The sequence below is a fragment of the Mchenga conophoros genome, linkage group LG18 (assembly GCF_057382185.1).
Source record: "Mchenga conophoros isolate Kocher_MC1m ecotype Shallow Benthic linkage group LG18, M_conophoros_male_GT1.1, whole genome shotgun sequence".
NCBI classification, from domain to species: domain Eukaryota; kingdom Metazoa; phylum Chordata; class Actinopteri; order Cichliformes; family Cichlidae; genus Mchenga; species Mchenga conophoros.
Window position 1 is genome coordinate 18,383,576 of NC_140543.1, and position 16,365 is coordinate 18,399,940.

The 16,365-nt window shown below is 41.3% G+C and overlaps 1 protein-coding gene across 2 annotated transcripts; it reads right to left on the minus strand.

The window, feature by feature from the left end:
- Positions 1 to 132: 132 nt before the first annotated feature.
- Positions 133 to 16,023, minus strand: dspa (desmoplakin a). 2 transcript variants are annotated; one of them, XM_085255290.1, is made up of 24 exons: positions 15,640 to 16,023; positions 14,558 to 14,642; positions 14,256 to 14,374; positions 13,863 to 14,004; positions 12,349 to 12,474; positions 11,911 to 11,970; positions 11,605 to 11,772; positions 11,402 to 11,506; positions 11,218 to 11,313; positions 10,999 to 11,124; positions 10,662 to 10,814; positions 10,417 to 10,571; positions 10,063 to 10,189; positions 9,751 to 9,937; positions 9,114 to 9,352; positions 8,748 to 8,929; positions 8,450 to 8,588; positions 7,461 to 7,654; positions 7,172 to 7,334; positions 6,925 to 7,008; positions 6,724 to 6,831; positions 6,321 to 6,419; positions 4,328 to 6,142; positions 133 to 3,929 (listed from the first exon to the last, which is right to left on the minus strand). In XM_085255290.1, exons 1-24 carry the CDS (start codon positions 15,873 to 15,875, stop codon positions 708 to 710), a joined length of 8,130 nt encoding a protein of 2,709 aa, XP_085111416.1. In that variant the 5' UTR covers positions 15,876 to 16,023; the 3' UTR covers positions 133 to 707. The 2 variants fall into 2 exon arrangements, with proteins under 2 accessions (XP_085111416.1, XP_085111417.1); XM_085255291.1 differs by having other exon boundaries at positions 5,645 to 6,142; positions 15,640 to 16,021.
- Positions 16,024 to 16,365: the final 342 nt, after the last annotated feature.

Consider the following 16,365-nt stretch of genomic DNA (forward strand, 5'->3'; position numbering starts at 1 on the left):
TTGCATTTAAACAGGGATCCCAGAACAACTTTAGCATTACAATCAGAGTCATCCTTATAAACAATGCTGTCTAGCTATCTTCTCCTCATACACGCAACAGCTAATTTAAATGAACCAGGACAAAAAGGCATGTAAAATTCTGTAACAACTTTATTTTGATAGCGGGCAACAGCATTTTAGTAGCAACAATTTTCTACAGTTACAATGTAAAATATGTTGTATTGCAATGTAAAACATATATTGCTAAGCCTCAGGATTTCCAATTAACAACAACAACAAATGTTCTTTCAATAATGCATGAATTAACCTGTCATGTTCACACAACACAACAAAAGCGAAATTTATTCAGAGGTCACGTTAAAGATGAAATCAACAGGCATTTATTATATATTGTTATAAAAAGTCATCATGTAGTAAAATGAACTGAAATAAGGTTATATCTACTAAAAATCTATTGTGATAAAGGTGTAAATAGCACTCAGCATCTAATATTGAAACTTATCATTACAACCTGCAAACAAAAAAGGTCTAAAAAAAATAAAAAACCAAACAAAAACAAAACACCTCCCCAATCTTTTAAGTACAATACTTCTTTTTTGTTTTGTTTTTTTTAAAAAATGGTTATAAAAAAAAAAAAAAGCAAACAAGCAAACTGCAAAAGACATGCTACTCTTATGTGATTAATTATTATCATTCTGTGGAGTGAATTAAAAGTGTGTGTTAGAACTATAAATGGTACTGCTGCTGGATGTAAAGGTCATAGTAGAGGTGTAATCCACACTGCCTCTACGTGATCCACTCCTCGAGCCGGTACGAGACCCAGCCCTTGAGCCAGAGCGAGATCCTGGGTTAGAGACATTGTAAGGGCTGCTGATTCCCTTGGTAGACACAGATGAGGCTTGCAGCATCTTCATGCCATTGCTTTCCTCCACCATGCAGCTGTCCATGGCTTCTTTGTAGGATATTTTCAGTTTAGTCTTGGGACAGGTCAGGTTCTTCTGGTGGTTCCGAGTGTCTTGAAGCTTCCGGGCCCCCTGACCATCTAGCCATTTTCTGCGGATAGCCTCTTCAATACTGACGCGACGTCCAGTGCCAGGTTCAATCAGGCCCCCTGTCAGGTACTGAAACTCCAAAAATCTCTGGCCAGCCTCATAAGGCAGCCATGTCTCCTTGACTGCTTCTGCCGCAGACATCCTTCTTTTAGTCTTCACATCCTCAAAGCCAACATAAGCTTTCTGGGCAGGTTTCAGTTTACTGGCCATGCTTTCATCAATGATGCTCTGATGGACAGCATCTTGCAGTGACAGTCTCTCACCAGTAGCAGGGTTGATGATACCACCTGTGCATGCCTGGGCCTCCAGCAACCTCTGTGCTGTAAGAGTGTCAACTATGCCTCTTCTAAGCGCTTCACTAACAGTTATTTTCTCCAAGGTCTCTGTGTCAAATATAGCCCCCACAGGGCTGTGGTCATCAAACATCTCAGGGGGAGAGACTGTAATAGATATACTGTTGAAGCGTTTACGGACAGTAGGAGAAGATGGTGTTGTGTGGGTGGGGCTGCTGCAGGTGATCATGTCATCAACATTGCTGGCTGCAATGGTCATTTCAAGGCTGCTGCTTCTGCTGGCAATTTCGTCAGCAAATTGGGTCAAGGTCATTGTTCCAGCACGATACTTATCCAAAGTGCTCTGGTTAATGACACCACGCTCTAGGCAGTCTTGAATATCATGTTGGATTCCAGTTTTTCTATCTACTATAACCAAGCGTGCAGAGCCATCTGACCCTGTTATAGTTATTTCCTCCCACTCACACTCCTGCTCTGACAAGTCCAGGAAAGTATCGTAGTCAATCAGCTCACGGTGGTAGGCCTCTCTCACTGACATTTCAAGCCCAGTGTCTGGATCAACGATTACAACCCGCCTCTTGCGTAGGACATTTGTGCGGCTTTCCTGCGTCTTCTGGGGCTTTCTCTTGTCTCTTAGTGGCAGCAGTAATAGACCTGTTTTTTCATCTTTGATGCACCTTTCCTTCAGCTGAAGATATGTCAGATTTTCCTTGGTATTAGGATCAAAGAATCCTTTTGTGTCATCCCCTTCATAAGATAAGATTTCATTCATCTCCTCATCAAAGTATCCTCTCTTATAGGCAACAGCAACATCAATACGATGGCTCTCTTTGGGGTCAATAATCCCACCACTGGCAATCTGAGCCTCGAGCAGTCGGATTCCATGACCCTTCTCAATAAGATCTTTCTCAATAGCTTGGAAGAGGGATATAGTTTTTCCTGTGTTTGGGTCTCTGTATCCTATTACTGCCTTCTCTGCAGACAACAGCTTGTTCTTAAACTCCTTCCCTATCAGACCCCTCTTGCTGGCGTCTTCCACTGTCAAGAAAACATTGTTGACTGGATCAACTATGAAGCCAGAAGCAGCCTGGGCCTCAAGAAGCTCCAACGTGGTGCCTCTCATAAGCAGACCCTCCTTCATTGCCTGATAAAAAGGTAGTATTCTGTCATTGGCTTCATCATAGATCCCGGCAATACAGGTAGAGCCATGGAGATAGGTCTTTAGCTTGTCTTCAATATCTCTGCTAGTGAGTTTGCCCTGACTGAGCTTCTGCAAGTCAGTTTCATCCAGAAGTTCAGATTCGATGAGTTCCGAGACAGAGACTTCACCACGGAGACCTTTCACTGTCAAGGGTTTTTCTGGACCAGAGATCAGAAGCAAGCCAGAAACAGGTTCCACTGTACACTTCATCCGAAGGTCATTGTAAGTTGTCTTCTGTCCAGTTGTTGGATCCAGATAGCAGGTTGGTTTTTTAGTCAGAGCCCTGTAGAGGTCCTCGTCAATAAGATTGCGGTCCAAGGCCAGATCTTTTGGTAGGAAGACACCCAAAACAGGATCCAGTATACCCCCAACAGACTCTTGAGCCTGGAGCAAGCGGATGGTTGTCTCTTTGTCTATGTGGCCTTGTTTGCAAGCCTGACCCACAGATAACACTTTGCCAGAGTATGGATCTTTGAAACCTGTGCTAGCAGCTTCAGCTTTCAACAAGGTATCTCTGTCTTCCGTGTCTACAATCCCTCTTGAACAGGCGGTATCCACAGGCATCTTCTCATTAAATGCAGGATCCACTATGTAGCCTGTTGCTGCCTGAGCTTCCAGAAGCTTAAGGGCACTCTCTGGGCTGAGCATATTCTTGTTTTTGGCTTCAGTGAACGGGATTTTCCTTTGAGAAGTAGATGTCATACCAGCAATGATGCCACTGCCCTTAAGGTTAACCTGGATGTCTGCAGCTACCTCGCTCACTGTCCGTCTTCCCTTTAGGAGTTCATCTAGAGTAGCTTTACTAATGATACCACAGTCGCAAAGCTGATGGGCTGTAACTTTGCGGCGCACGCTGTCAAACAGAAGCTTTGAAGGATCAATGGTTTGGACCTTATCATCTGTCTGGGTCTGCATATTCAGAGTGTTGGGTCTCTGCTGCAGTCTGCGTATTTCTCTTTCCAGGGACTCCTTCTTGAGAGCCAGCTCTTTTGCCTCTTTCTCTGAGCTCAACAGACGGCTCTTGTACCTTTCTTCAATACTCGTTAGCTCCCTCATGAGCCTCTCGATCTCGCTCTTGAGGGAAAGCCTCTCTCGATCGGCTCTATCTCTGTCTGACTCGCACTGCCTAATCTGAGAACTTTTCAGCTCATACTGGCTCTTTATAGTGCTTAGCTCCTTGAAAATTGAATTTTTCTCTTCCTGCAGCTGTTGTTTGTTTCGACGCTCGGACTCTAGTGTGACTTTGATGCGATTGAGCTCCTCTTCTAACCGCAGCTGACGAGTCTTGTCCTGCTCCAACAGTTTAATCCTGGACAGAAAACTATCCTTCTCCAGCAGCAGCTCACTGTATTTGCTTTGGGATTCTTGCACCACAAGCGAAGTCTGTGAAGAGATAAGAAAGTATATTGTCATGTATGCAAGACATTTTCCCACATATAGAATACAAACAATTTAGATTAAATTACATGTCCTTCATTTGTTAGACCTGTCTGAACTAACGTACATATTTGTGCATACCAGCATGTTAGTGTTAAACTGTTTAATGGTAAGAATGAAGTTCATAAGTGCCATAAGTGAATGGGTAAATGAAATGCATAGCTATTTTGTAAGTAAGTAAAAACATGCAAAAATGCTAAGCTAAAAGAGGCAAATCACAAATTATAGACGGCTACTCTGATATCAGGCTCACTTTTATTGCATGTATACCAAGTCATGCAAGGAGCGCTTATTATCATTAGATGTGATGATTGGTAATGATCCGTCAGTACAATCAAAAATACCTCAATTGACTGCTTTTGGAATTTGTTTATTTCCGATTTAAGCTTTTCTCTCTCGTTGGTTAGGTCATTGATGAGACCCTGGAGCTCTGACGTCCTCTTGATGCTACTCTGGAGTTGGACATGCAAGGCTGAAATCTGAGTAGCACTTTCTCCATCAATAGCATCTTTGCTGAGCTTCATCTCATTTTTCTCTTGTCTAACGGTTCTCAGCTCCTCCTCCAATTTCAGTCTCTCCTTTGTGAGGTTCTGTGTCAGAGTCTTTAGCTTCTCAATCTCTGTGGTATACTCATTAAGTTGGCGGCTCTTCTCCTCAATAGTCTTATAAAGGCTTTCATTACGCAGGTTTAGTTCTTGAATACGGGTCAATTCCTGCTGGAGCTTCTGTTTCTGTATCTTCAGCTCAGCTGTTACACTTGCCAGTTCCTCCTTTGTAGCTTTGTGATCCCTCAGACTCTTATCCAGAGCCTCCTGAAGAGCCTTGAGATCCTGCTCATACTTTCTCCCAGAGGTGGAAGCCTCTATCTGAATTGATTTTAGCGAGCTAATTGTGGTGGTATGCTCTCTGCAAGTATGTGTCATCCTCTCCAACTCAGCCTCCATTCGCTTTCTACGAGTGAACTCCTCCTGAGTTGCCTGCTTCTGCTTTGCCAGCTCAGCTTCTTTCCCATCCAGAGAGCTTTGAAGTTCCCTGACACGGCTCTGCAGCCTGGCATAATTCTGCTCAGCCTTAGTTTTCTCACTGGCCTGCTTTTCCAGCTCCACTCGAGTGATACGGATCTCCTGCTCAGACACTTTCAGTTTGTTAATTGTCTCCTGATATGAAGTGTTCTTTGTCTTCAGCTCTGCCTCAGCTTGTTTCAGGTGATTTATTTCCAACTCCAGAGCTCTCCGCTTCTTCCCTTCTTCCTCCAGGTTAAATGTTAGGACGCTGATTTCCCGGGACTTTTCCTGATTGTTTCTGGTGGATTCCTTCAACTTGAGCTCATTCTCTTCTCTCTGCTGCTTGAGTGTTATCAGCTGCACCTCCAGCTCACTGCGCACCCTAGTCTCTTGTGCCACTGAGGCCCTCTGCTGGTTGACCTCCTGTTCTGCCCTGCTTTTCTGCTCCTCTGTAATAGCAATCGCCTGCCTCAGTCTCCTCAGCTCCTCCTCTACATCTCTCTTCTCAGCAGCGAGTCTTTCAAGTTGCAGCCTCAGCTCTGTTGCGTCTTCTTCTTTCTGCTGTGAGGCTTTCAGGATTGTGGTCTTGGTAACGTGGATCTCTGTCTCGTATGTCTGCTTAAGTTGATTAATCTCCTGGGTGCACTGTGTTCTTACCTTTGACATTTCAGATTCAGCATTTCGTCGACGTGCTGCCTCCTCCTCCAGCTGCATCTTCATCCTCTCAACTTCACGTTCCTTGTCTTTCACTGCCTTTTCTAAGTCAATCTTAGTCCAGCTGAGTTCTTCCAGTTCTTTCTGTCTGCGGCGAACAGCCCCTTCATACTCCTCTTGTTGGCTGTTGTAGCGCTCCTCTGCCAGCCTCCTTTTCCGTTTTTCTTCATCAAGTTGGTATTTAATACGCGTCAGCTCATCATTAAGCTCATGAAGCTTGCTCTGTGTGCTGTCCAGGCTCTCCTTGGCAGCATTAACCTGTATTACTGAGGTTCTCTTCACTTCCTCAGTACAAATGACTTGATCTTGTAACTGACTAAGCTCCATCTTATACTGGGCCATAGCATCCTCCAGAGACTTGTTTTTCTGGTTACGATCATTGAGGTCCTCCTTCAGACGCCTCAGTTCCTCCTCAAGCATCTCAATCTTGGTGTTCCTTATCTGAGGAAAGAAAGGGCGAAAACAGAAAGCACATCAGTTACATCCTGTCATACTCTCACATAAACCTCTTTTTAAATTTATCATTCATTCTTTTCTAATATTAGAATTTATTATTAAAATATCATTAATTAACAGAAATACTAGTTTTTAAACAACAATATGCAAATTCAGTAACCACCTTCAGCTCTTCCATGTTCTTCAGCAACTCCCCTAAGAACTTGTAGTAGTCACTAGAGCGGGTAAGTAGCTCTATATAATGAGTCTGTAGGTCACCTGCCTGATGAGACAAAATGAACAGATGATGAGTAATTTGGTAATGATTACATGTTTAAAGGACACAAAGAAATAAGGGAGTAACTTTAATTATATTATATAAACCTATAAAGAAAGTATCCACTGTTCAATTCAACAAACAAATGGCAATTAACCAATAACTCCAAAAATATACAACGGCTAACTTGTTTTCCAAATGTACAATACTAACAATGGCAATGCTCACAATAAACATAAAGTTAGAATATTAATAAATATGCATATGAAAAGGTGATTAGAGCAAAGTGTTTGAAGGCCAACGTGCATACCTCTTGTCTGACAGCAGAAGCAGGGGACTGCAGCATAGTTCTCTTGATGGGAACATTAAGAAGAGTTTCCAGGCCTGAACTGTAAGAAGCCAGCTGCAGCTCATAGTCCTGAAAACATACAACGCAACATAAACTTTCATTTTGCTGTCTAGTCTAGCACACTTTTAGATGTATAACTGCATTTTAAATTCAACTACCGACCTTTATAGAGGCTGCACATGTGTCTGCATTTTTCTGTACATCCTCTACTTTCTCTTTCTTTCCTTTGATTTCACTGTGAAGTGCCTATACATTAAAACAAAACAAAACAAACAGAGTTGTTGCTGAATAATACAAAATCCATGAAACACATAGCAGTAAATAGTAGATATTTCCAAGTCAAAATCAGACCAGGCCAGTTCAAAACAATACAAAACAATAAACATGATGTAAACAGAGAAAGACATACCTTCTGCTGATTAAGGTGGTCCATTAGGGTCTGGATGTCACTGATCTTAATGGTCTGAAGGGTGTCCTGGCGCTTCCTGGCATTGTCTATCCACTGTTCCAGGGAAGTGCTGCCCTGCTGATAATGCTTTAACTGATTCCCCTGCTTCTCCAGGTCCCACACTCTGAAGGAAAAGGAAGTGGAAGGAATGAAAGAATATTTTTAGTGTTGTTACCAGCAATGATGAATGGGCAACACAGAAAAATAAGTATTGGACCAATATGAACATGGACGAATAATTCTACCATACCTGCTATCTATCTGTGATTGGATGCGGCGCCAGCGGTCAGTCAACTGACGCACCAAGACTGAGTATTTGGATAAATCTATGTCGCATTTGTGGAAGGAGTCAGAAATTTGACCATTCAAGTGCACTGCTGTAGAAAGCTCAGACTCCATAGATGTCAGCAGGTCTCTTTTCTGTTCCAAATCACTCTTCATTTGCTACAATACAGAATAACAGACGCAAAAAAAGAATACTTAGAACCATTTATCTAAACCACATTACATTTTTAAAACTGGTGCTGCACACTTGGACAATGTATGTCATGATTTTGATATATTAAAAAAAAACAAAAAACAAAAAACAAAAAACTTAACTTGAGACAAAAGCAGACATTGGCATCTGGTTATTTCATACACACAAAAAAGGTATCAAAAGACTAAACTCTTAATAGTGTTGAGTCAAAGTAAAATCTCAGGTTTTTATCACCAAAATGAACTGGTTATTATTTGATCACTGCTAGTAAAAAGGAGCCAAGCAAAATGATTGTAGATTTCGATCCCTACATGCAAAAAAGCAGCTGCAATGTCAAAACACTCCTATAAAAATTTTAAGTGTGCCATTTAAAATGTGTCATAAAGAAATGGCAGCAACTCGTCATGCAGAAAAATGACCAGAATTATAACATTGTTATAACACATTTTATAGCCTGATGAGCCATTTAATACTGGCTCTGAATTATAACCTTCAGAGCAACTTGCTTTCAAAGAAAGCTGAAAAGCTTATTAATAATACACTATTTTTACATCATTCAAGCCATATTAGTAGCCTATATTACTCTACCGCAGACATACTGATACTGGAATATAGGCTGATATTATTTATTTACTCATGTATTTTTTGTTCTTGCCCGCCTAGATGATACAATTCTAAGATACAGATGGGAGCTCAGAGAAGGATTACATTTCAGCAAAGCAAGAGACAACACTTGTGAAAATATAAAATGTGCATCAAACCTTTAGTGTGAGGCGCTGGTTTTCCAGCTCCCGAGGATCCAGAGAGCTGGTCTCCTTCTCGGTCAGTCGGGCCTCGTGAACTTTAATGATATCCTCGACCTGGATAAGGCTCTGAAGCAAGGCCTTAAGTGCTGATAGTCTGTTGCAAAAATGTAGTCAAGACATTAAAAAATAATGTTAAGGATATTGAACTTGTGAGAACAACTACAACTTCTGTTCCTACACTTTATCACTTTTTTTTTTTTTTTTTTTTTTAAAACAGCATTTACTCAATCATGACAGAATGGATATAACGTACCTCTGAAGGTAGGTTGACTGGAGGTCCTGCAGGCCTGCAAGTTTTTGACTGATTACATCTAATTCAGCGCGAAGGAACTTGGCTTGCTCCGAGTCCGCAGGAATCCCTTCCAGCTGCTTTGTAATCATCTCTCGGAGGCGCAAGTACTCATCGTAAATTGAGTCCAGGTCTTGGTTCATAGTCTAGAAATTAATATTATCTGATATTCAGTTAAATCAAATCTTGAAATTTCTTTTTTTTTCCCTTTCAAAATGAGGGTTTCATGATGCTATCATTGCTAATAGACTGCAAATTATCTTATGTAATACAATGTGAGTATTATCTATATTTTGTATATTTTATTTATACTTTATAAGAATAAATTACCTGGAGCTTCTGAATATGCACTGAGCACTCATACACACTGTTATCCCCCAGAGGAATGTGGAGATGACTGGTAAGACCGGATTCAGCCAACTCCAGCCTGCGTCGAAGCTCATGCAGACTAGTGAGCAGTGTGAGACTTAAGGAGGAGCTCGGTGGTGCAGTCTGGTTATTGGGTTTTGGGGTAGAGATTTTGGTCACCTTGACCTTTTCCACTTTTTGGGATTCTGTCTCTTTCTCCCCTTTATTGAATGACAAAGATGAATTTATTGACATAAAAGCACTATTTTCTTAAAAAATCAACTTCAAAGAATTGTGCTGGTTTGCCCTTATACAACATTCATGGGTGAAGCATACACCCTGGTCTTTGGTTTTGGATTTTTGTTTTACACTTTTAACAATGGCTCATAATGACTAATACAACTGCTAAACTCCAGAATATAAACTGATTACAAAATACTGATTAAGATTAATATAAATGAATAAAAGTAATTTTTATTCATAGTTAAATCTGCTGCTCAAAGCCAGCTTTGCTAGCATGGTAAAGCAGGCAATTGTAACGAGAAGAAAAAGGTCATAACAATCCAAAGTAACAAACCGTTACACTCGTAGGAATAGGGCAAAGAGAATTTAAACTCACTGTACGCAGGCAGCTGGATGACCAGTGTATCATAGTGGGCCTGGGCCTTGTCAAAGTTGCCCTGGATTAATTTCTTTTCTTCTTCCCCAAACATTTCAGAACCTTGACTGGTACGCATGAACTCCTGGTAATGAGTCTCCAGTCCTTTGATGACGTTGCGGTACTCCTCAGGACGCATCTTTGACAGCTGCAGGACAATTGAGAAGGGTTAGACACAGCACCAGGCACGATGAAACAATGGAAACAGGAGCAAACAGAAACTTTGCTTATTATGAATGCAACATTTCATTTTAATGTTTTTTGTGATCTTACCATGGTGATGGTGAGAGAGTTGATGTAATCGATGTCTTTCAGGCAATACTGCCAGGAAATGAGACTCTTGATGTTGATGAAGAGTTGATTCCAGATGCTCATGATGGCTTCATAATACTGCTCATTTCTGGGGAACGGCACAAGCAAACAGTCACTTTTTAAAAGAAACTGCAAATGTAGAAAGAATTATGACAAAGTCACCACAAGGAAGAACTGCATAAAGCAAAACTGCAGAAAAAAATGCCCCACAATGCATCCAGTACTGTATATGAAGCAAAGCATCACATTCTATAGAACAGAAGAATAAGATGAGCTTCAGCAGGCTAAATCAATACGTGACTGAATGTTTCTTACTTGGTGGCGATTCCGATGCTGAGAGGGTTTGGCGGGGGGATGAGCAGGCACACCGAGGGAATCATCATGTCGAGACCTCCTGGCCCCGTCACAAGCCACTTGCTGCGCTGTGAGTTGTCCTTCAGGATGCCCTCATTTCCTTTCATAATACCTTTCTGAAACACGCAGATCATACTGAATTATACCTGCAAGATTTAACTCTTCTATTCTATTCATATGTGCGTGGGTGTAAAAATGCATCTTACCTGGTCTTGTTTAAAGTCACATAAGGCCTGGACCATGATCGGGCCGCTGCTCTTTTCCTCGGGGTTGCGAGGCTTCAGCCTGACAATAGACTTGGACTTGCTGACCAGACTTTGGACCTGCCTCTTATTCTCCATGATGCGTGCTTTCTCTGTCTGTGTGAGAGCAAATTGAAGTTCTTAACTGAGCTATAAAAGTTAGATACTTTCATGTAGTCTTTAAAAAACTGGCCTTAATGATTTCCATGTCACTTAAGAGGAAAAGTTTGAGTTTAGCATGTACAGGAATAACATTTAGGTTTTTCCCGTGGTATTGTAACCAAGCACTACAAAAATATACCTCCAGGTTTTTCAGGAGTTCGGTGAGTTTGTCCAGGGGTGTGTTCTTGTCACAAGTGAATTTGCTTCGAATTGTCTCGTGCTGCTTCTGTAGCTTCATATAGGTCTCATTGGCCTCCTTGAAAAACTGAGGAATAAAGGTTTGTTATTGGTTACATAAAAACATACAAGGCTATATACTTTTTTTTTAATCAAACCAGAGGTAGATATGAGCATTTACTTGGCTGTAGGCAGAATTCTCTTTCAAATGAACATGGATGCATTTAGTGATCTGCAGAAGCCAGCTCCACTGGGTCTGTAAGGTGTCCATGTAGGCCTGTGAGCACAAATGGACATCTCAGCACAAAACTGCAGAATAATGCACTGTTTGAAATTAAAATGAAAAAGAAACCAGAACACCTTACATCAATCTTATCAGAGGCAGGATGGCTGTTGGCCAGAAGGCTGTCTGATTTCACCTTCAGCTTGTTTAAATCTTTCTCCTTCACCTCCAGGTCTCTCATCAGCCTCTGTCACAAACCGAAACAAAACAGAAAGTAAGGACTCCATAATGCCCAGAGAACCAAAACACACAAGACATAAGGAAAAAAGAAAAGGCGATTCTCACAGAGTAGCTCTCTTGCTTCTTAGGGATGTAATAGTCAATGTTCTTGTCTCCCCAGTCAAAGATTAGTTCTTCCTCCTCTCTCTCGTTCACCCAAATGATGGCCTGGGAGATCTCCTCGATGATGTTCTGAAGCTCACGCAGCTGATTCAGACGGCTGTGGGACATTTTCTGAAACAAAGCAAATTTCAAATTGTAATAATGATAATGATGTGAAAACTAAAGACTCCAACAAACTAAAACATGTTTCTAAGAGGTTATTTATTTATTTAGGTTTTATTAGTATTGTTATTATTGGTTTTTTTTTACCATCATGCTTTCCCATTCTTGGTCCAGTAGGGAGAGGTGGTACTTTTCACCATTTGCACTCTAAAGAAAGAGATGTTTAATTTAGCTCCGTTTTGAAAATGCCCACAAAAATACTTAATGCACAGTGGGCATAGAAAGCAAGGGGTAACTTACAATACAATAATATCACATTACGCTACAAATGCAACACTTAATAACAAAACATTAAGTAACTCAAGACGGATGCATTATGGTATTCATTTAGTCATCTATTTTTCTGTTATTCAGTTAACTGTCAGATTGGCTCCCTCCCCTGAGTTTCTTCTTCTGCACCATTAATGCACCCCTAATGCAAAGAATGGCATGGCATTTTTATGTTTTAAAGAATAACCTTTGAGCTAAAACACAAGCTTTATGAGAAACTTCATAGCGTGGGTCAGGCAGAGGACAAAAACTTACCAGTTCATCTCTGGCACGTTCCACTTCTGAGCTCCTTTGAATGGAGCTGTGGAAGCTGTTGTGACTTAGGATTTGCTTTTCTATGGCAGCGGAGTCATCTCCCCATGGAGCGGTCTCAACCATGCGCTATAAGATGAAGAATAACAGTTTATCTAACATGCTAAACTACACACTGAACTGGAAAATAGAGTGTTATGTGGAATACCCAAATGCTTGGCCCTATGAAGGTTTATTAAGTATTAAAATGAATGAAATAATACGGTAAAATTCATGTCTTGACTTATTTACCTACCCTACCCTGTAGGTCCTCTAGGTGTCAGTATAAAATCATTAAGTGCATTGTTAAGCAACTATTCCAACTATTCCCCCCCTGTTGAAAGCACTTAGCTTTGATAGGAGCTCTGCCAGCAAACCAACTCAAGTCAGTCTCTGTTCTTTACTTGAATGTTTTTTCTCTCTCTCTCTCTCTCTCTCTCACTCTCTCTCTCTCGCCTCTCTCTTAAGGCTTTCGTTCTTTTGCCACTCCCTTTTTCTTTTATGAAAACTTAACTGACGCTACAGACAAAGGGTCTGACATTAACCAGCATGGTTTAAAGTCTAACAGGAAAAGGTCAACAAAGGCATGTACTGGAATGTCAGCACATTAGCTGAAAGCCTAACTAGCAGCACAAGGCCACATTAGGTGATCTGTCTCTAGCTTTCTAGCCATTTAAGAAAAGCAATGCATAGACTGATAGAGAAAATATGTTTTGACAGCAGGTAAATGAATTATGACACACAGAAGGGTGAGGCTGGACAAGCTGAATGAATAATAGGGTGTGTTTCTAGTGAGGTGAGAGGTCTGGGGAGGCCATTTTCCCACGAGCATGTTAAGAGATAGGCTAAACTGCCCTGTCCAATAGCAACTGACTCAGTGAAGGGTGTCATATATCACACTCCCTTACTTTTTGCAGCCACAGCTTTTTCACCCTCTCTTTTCCTGCTCTATTTATTTCTACCTCTCTCTTTGTCTCTCTCCCTGTCTATCATTGGCACTCTCGTCCCTGCTTTGTTTCAATCCTCCTACACCCCTCTCGGCTTCTTTCACTCACGGATCAGGTTTTGGCAGGTTTTGTCCAGATGGTTTCAGTTACGAGTGGTCAGAAAGCCTGATAGAAAAAGAGCACAACCTTGCCTTCCTCCTTTTGCATAAAAAATGATGCACACTAGTGCACCCACGTAGGCATGCATACACAAAGAGTTACAATTATTCAGCCAGAACAAACAGCTCAACTCGCACGATGACCCTAAAAGCGTCAGACGTGGATTCTGATGCTAGTAAGAAGGAATTGGTGTGCAAAAACTGTAATTGTGACAACTGATTTCTAAAGTTTTTGCATTTTTTAAAGTGGCACAAAGATCCCTGAAAGGAAGGCAGGGTTACTCTGCAGAGATCACGAGTCTATCCCATGGCTGAGTTTAACCATGCAGCATATATTTGTTGTGTTTATTGTCTCTGAACATGCGGGGCTCACCTTTTGTTGGGAAATCCAGCCCATAGCATCATTAAACAACTTCCCCCCCTCAAAGCTTCCACTGCCTCTATTTCGTCTTATAGTCACACTGCCCACAAGCTGCTGAGCAATAGTGCCATGCATGTGCTGGAACTGTTCGATGCTGCAGAGTTTTACAAAAGAAAGAAAGAAATACTTTGAATCTTTTAAAATAAACACTAATACACAAGCTGATTATAAGTGCATGTAATCTCTAAACCCACATACATATACAAAAGTGTATTCAGGATTACTCATACTGCTACACAGTAATGAATTAATGCATGCAAATGCAAACCAACACAGTACACAGACTCACTCACACGAGTGTACACCTGCACTTTGCAAAGACAAACATACTGCATCCTGTTTTACCTTCTGAAAATACCATTTGGTATACGCAATTGATTCATGGTTTGGCTACAGTTCCTCAGCTGCTCGATGGATTCTTCAGCAAGAAGTAAAAACCTCTCAGCATCCTTCATGGAACCCCCCTATAAAATCACATAAAACACACACTGACATCTTACATGCTGCAAAATTGTGTTAAACTACTGTCACACCTAAATTAAGAAGACTTTTTTTTTAGTATTCTATATGATATTTTCCCCAAAACAAAGGTTAAAAAACACAAGTCAAATCTGTTGGGTTCCGCGTAATATGCCAAAAATACTTACAGTCCGGAGAATCATGTTGGCTCTTTCCAGCTGTTCATGACACTGTTGTTGCAAGAATGCGGCTTTTTGCTGAATAGCATTTGCACTGCACATGGGGGGAAAGGATTATTATTCAGAAAACAATGAAGCAGTATTTATTTCTTTATGTACACAGAGAAAATTTGTTTAACATGATTGTAAACGACTCGCGTAACAACATAAGCAGAAGAGGTAAAAATGAAGAAAATGAATGCTAGGTTCTGGGGATTTTTAATGCTTTGAGTACACAAAGTTTCAAAGACAGATGCTGTGAATTGCTTTTCACGGAAACTGAAGTGAACAGACGCAGATCTAACTTTCTTGAAATAAAAAGGACTTAAAAATGACTAGTCTGCATTTTATTCCCGTCCACAGTAGTTATGGAGAAAAAAGAGCGATTAGTGCAAAAGGGAAAAACAGACGCTGTAATCTTTCAACTCCACCACATCCACCGCAAAGTATTTTTCTTTTTATTCCACCACATTATTGGAAGAGAAATAGCTCGACAGTTTTTGGTGCTGACATCACCATGAATTACAGTAGTGGGAGGATGTTTCAATGTGACTCGGAAAATGGCGCAACACGTCAGGATTACTTGGGTACGTATTCCTGGGGGAAATGAGAAAATGACGACCCAGGTAAGGAGATCGAGGCTGTGTGACTGACGAAAGACTAGTTTTAACCACTAATGCAGGCCAACGTCAACTGTGCAGTTTCCATTTTATGTGTGCTTGTTCTAATCAAAGGTGGGCTTCCAGTGACCCCCCCCCCACAGTTATCTGCTTGATTACATGTTCAATTATATAATTTAAGAACTACTTCATCAAAATAAATAAATGCTCCCAACTTGCCAGTAATCAGCTGACAAAACCTTGCACACTATATAAACTAGTTTCGCTTTCTCCCAGGTAATTCCATTCTTTTCTTTTTTTTAATGCGTCACCCAAGACCCCGGCTACTTTTCTCCGTCGTATATGCGTATGCATTTCACACTTTACAATTACAAATACACCGGCAATTTTCCCACCACTCTCAAAAGCAACAGGTGATTTCAGGGCACTTACCTGATAGCACCGCCGCCTCCACCCATGCTAACTTGCATGTTCTGCCCTCCGACACCTCCGCCGTGCACGGAGTGCCTGGAGAAGGTGTAGGTGACTCCGCCGTCCCCTGCTTGGTATTCCCCTTGGAAGCCGTTTCCACCGAACACGTCGTTTCTGTAATTCGACAACTCCGGTCGTGAAGTACTTCTGCTCATGCCGCTCATGGGCAGTTTTGACTGGGATCCGTACAGACTCATTGTTTATGAGTTTGTTTTGGGTAGCTCTCTATATTTAAAATTTTAAAATAATAACTTTTTCGTTGTCTTTTTTCTCTGCTTTTCGGACAGCGGACAGACCTTGCGCCTCTCCCCGCCCCGTCTCCTGTTGCGCAGATAATGGTGTGTTGAGAATAGACGGAAGCTGGCTGCTTTTGGACTAAAGAAACCACACCTTGGTGTGTTTACGAAACACAAGCGAACACAGGAAGATAAGTGCTGGGCATGTCCTTTCACTCTGCAGAAAGTGCGTATTTTATGTTGTAATACCACTTGATAGAATTATAAAGTACAGTAGAGGTCCAACTTTACGCAGTAGAGCTGGGGAGGCGGGGGGACTAACCTGACTCCAATAATCACATAGGCTTACATTATATATTTTGCTATTCCGTTTATCCTGTGTGGAGTCGCTCCATACAATTCACATTTTCCATGAATTTAATTCTTGAAATGTTTTTGTGTGTGCTTGTGA

Coding starts and splice junctions, on each gene's coding strand:
- dspa (XM_085255290.1), bottom strand. CDS start 15,875: ATGAGTCTGTACGGATCCCAGTCAAAACTGCCCATGAGCGGCATGAGC. Junction 10,190..10,416: donor AGCATCGGAATCGCCACCAA/GTAAGAAACATT, acceptor GCCGTTCCCCAG/AAATGAGCAGTATTATGAAG. Junction 9,353..9,750: donor CATCCAGCTGCCTGCGTACA/GTGAGTTTAAAT, acceptor CATTCAATAAAG/GGGAGAAAGAGACAGAATCC.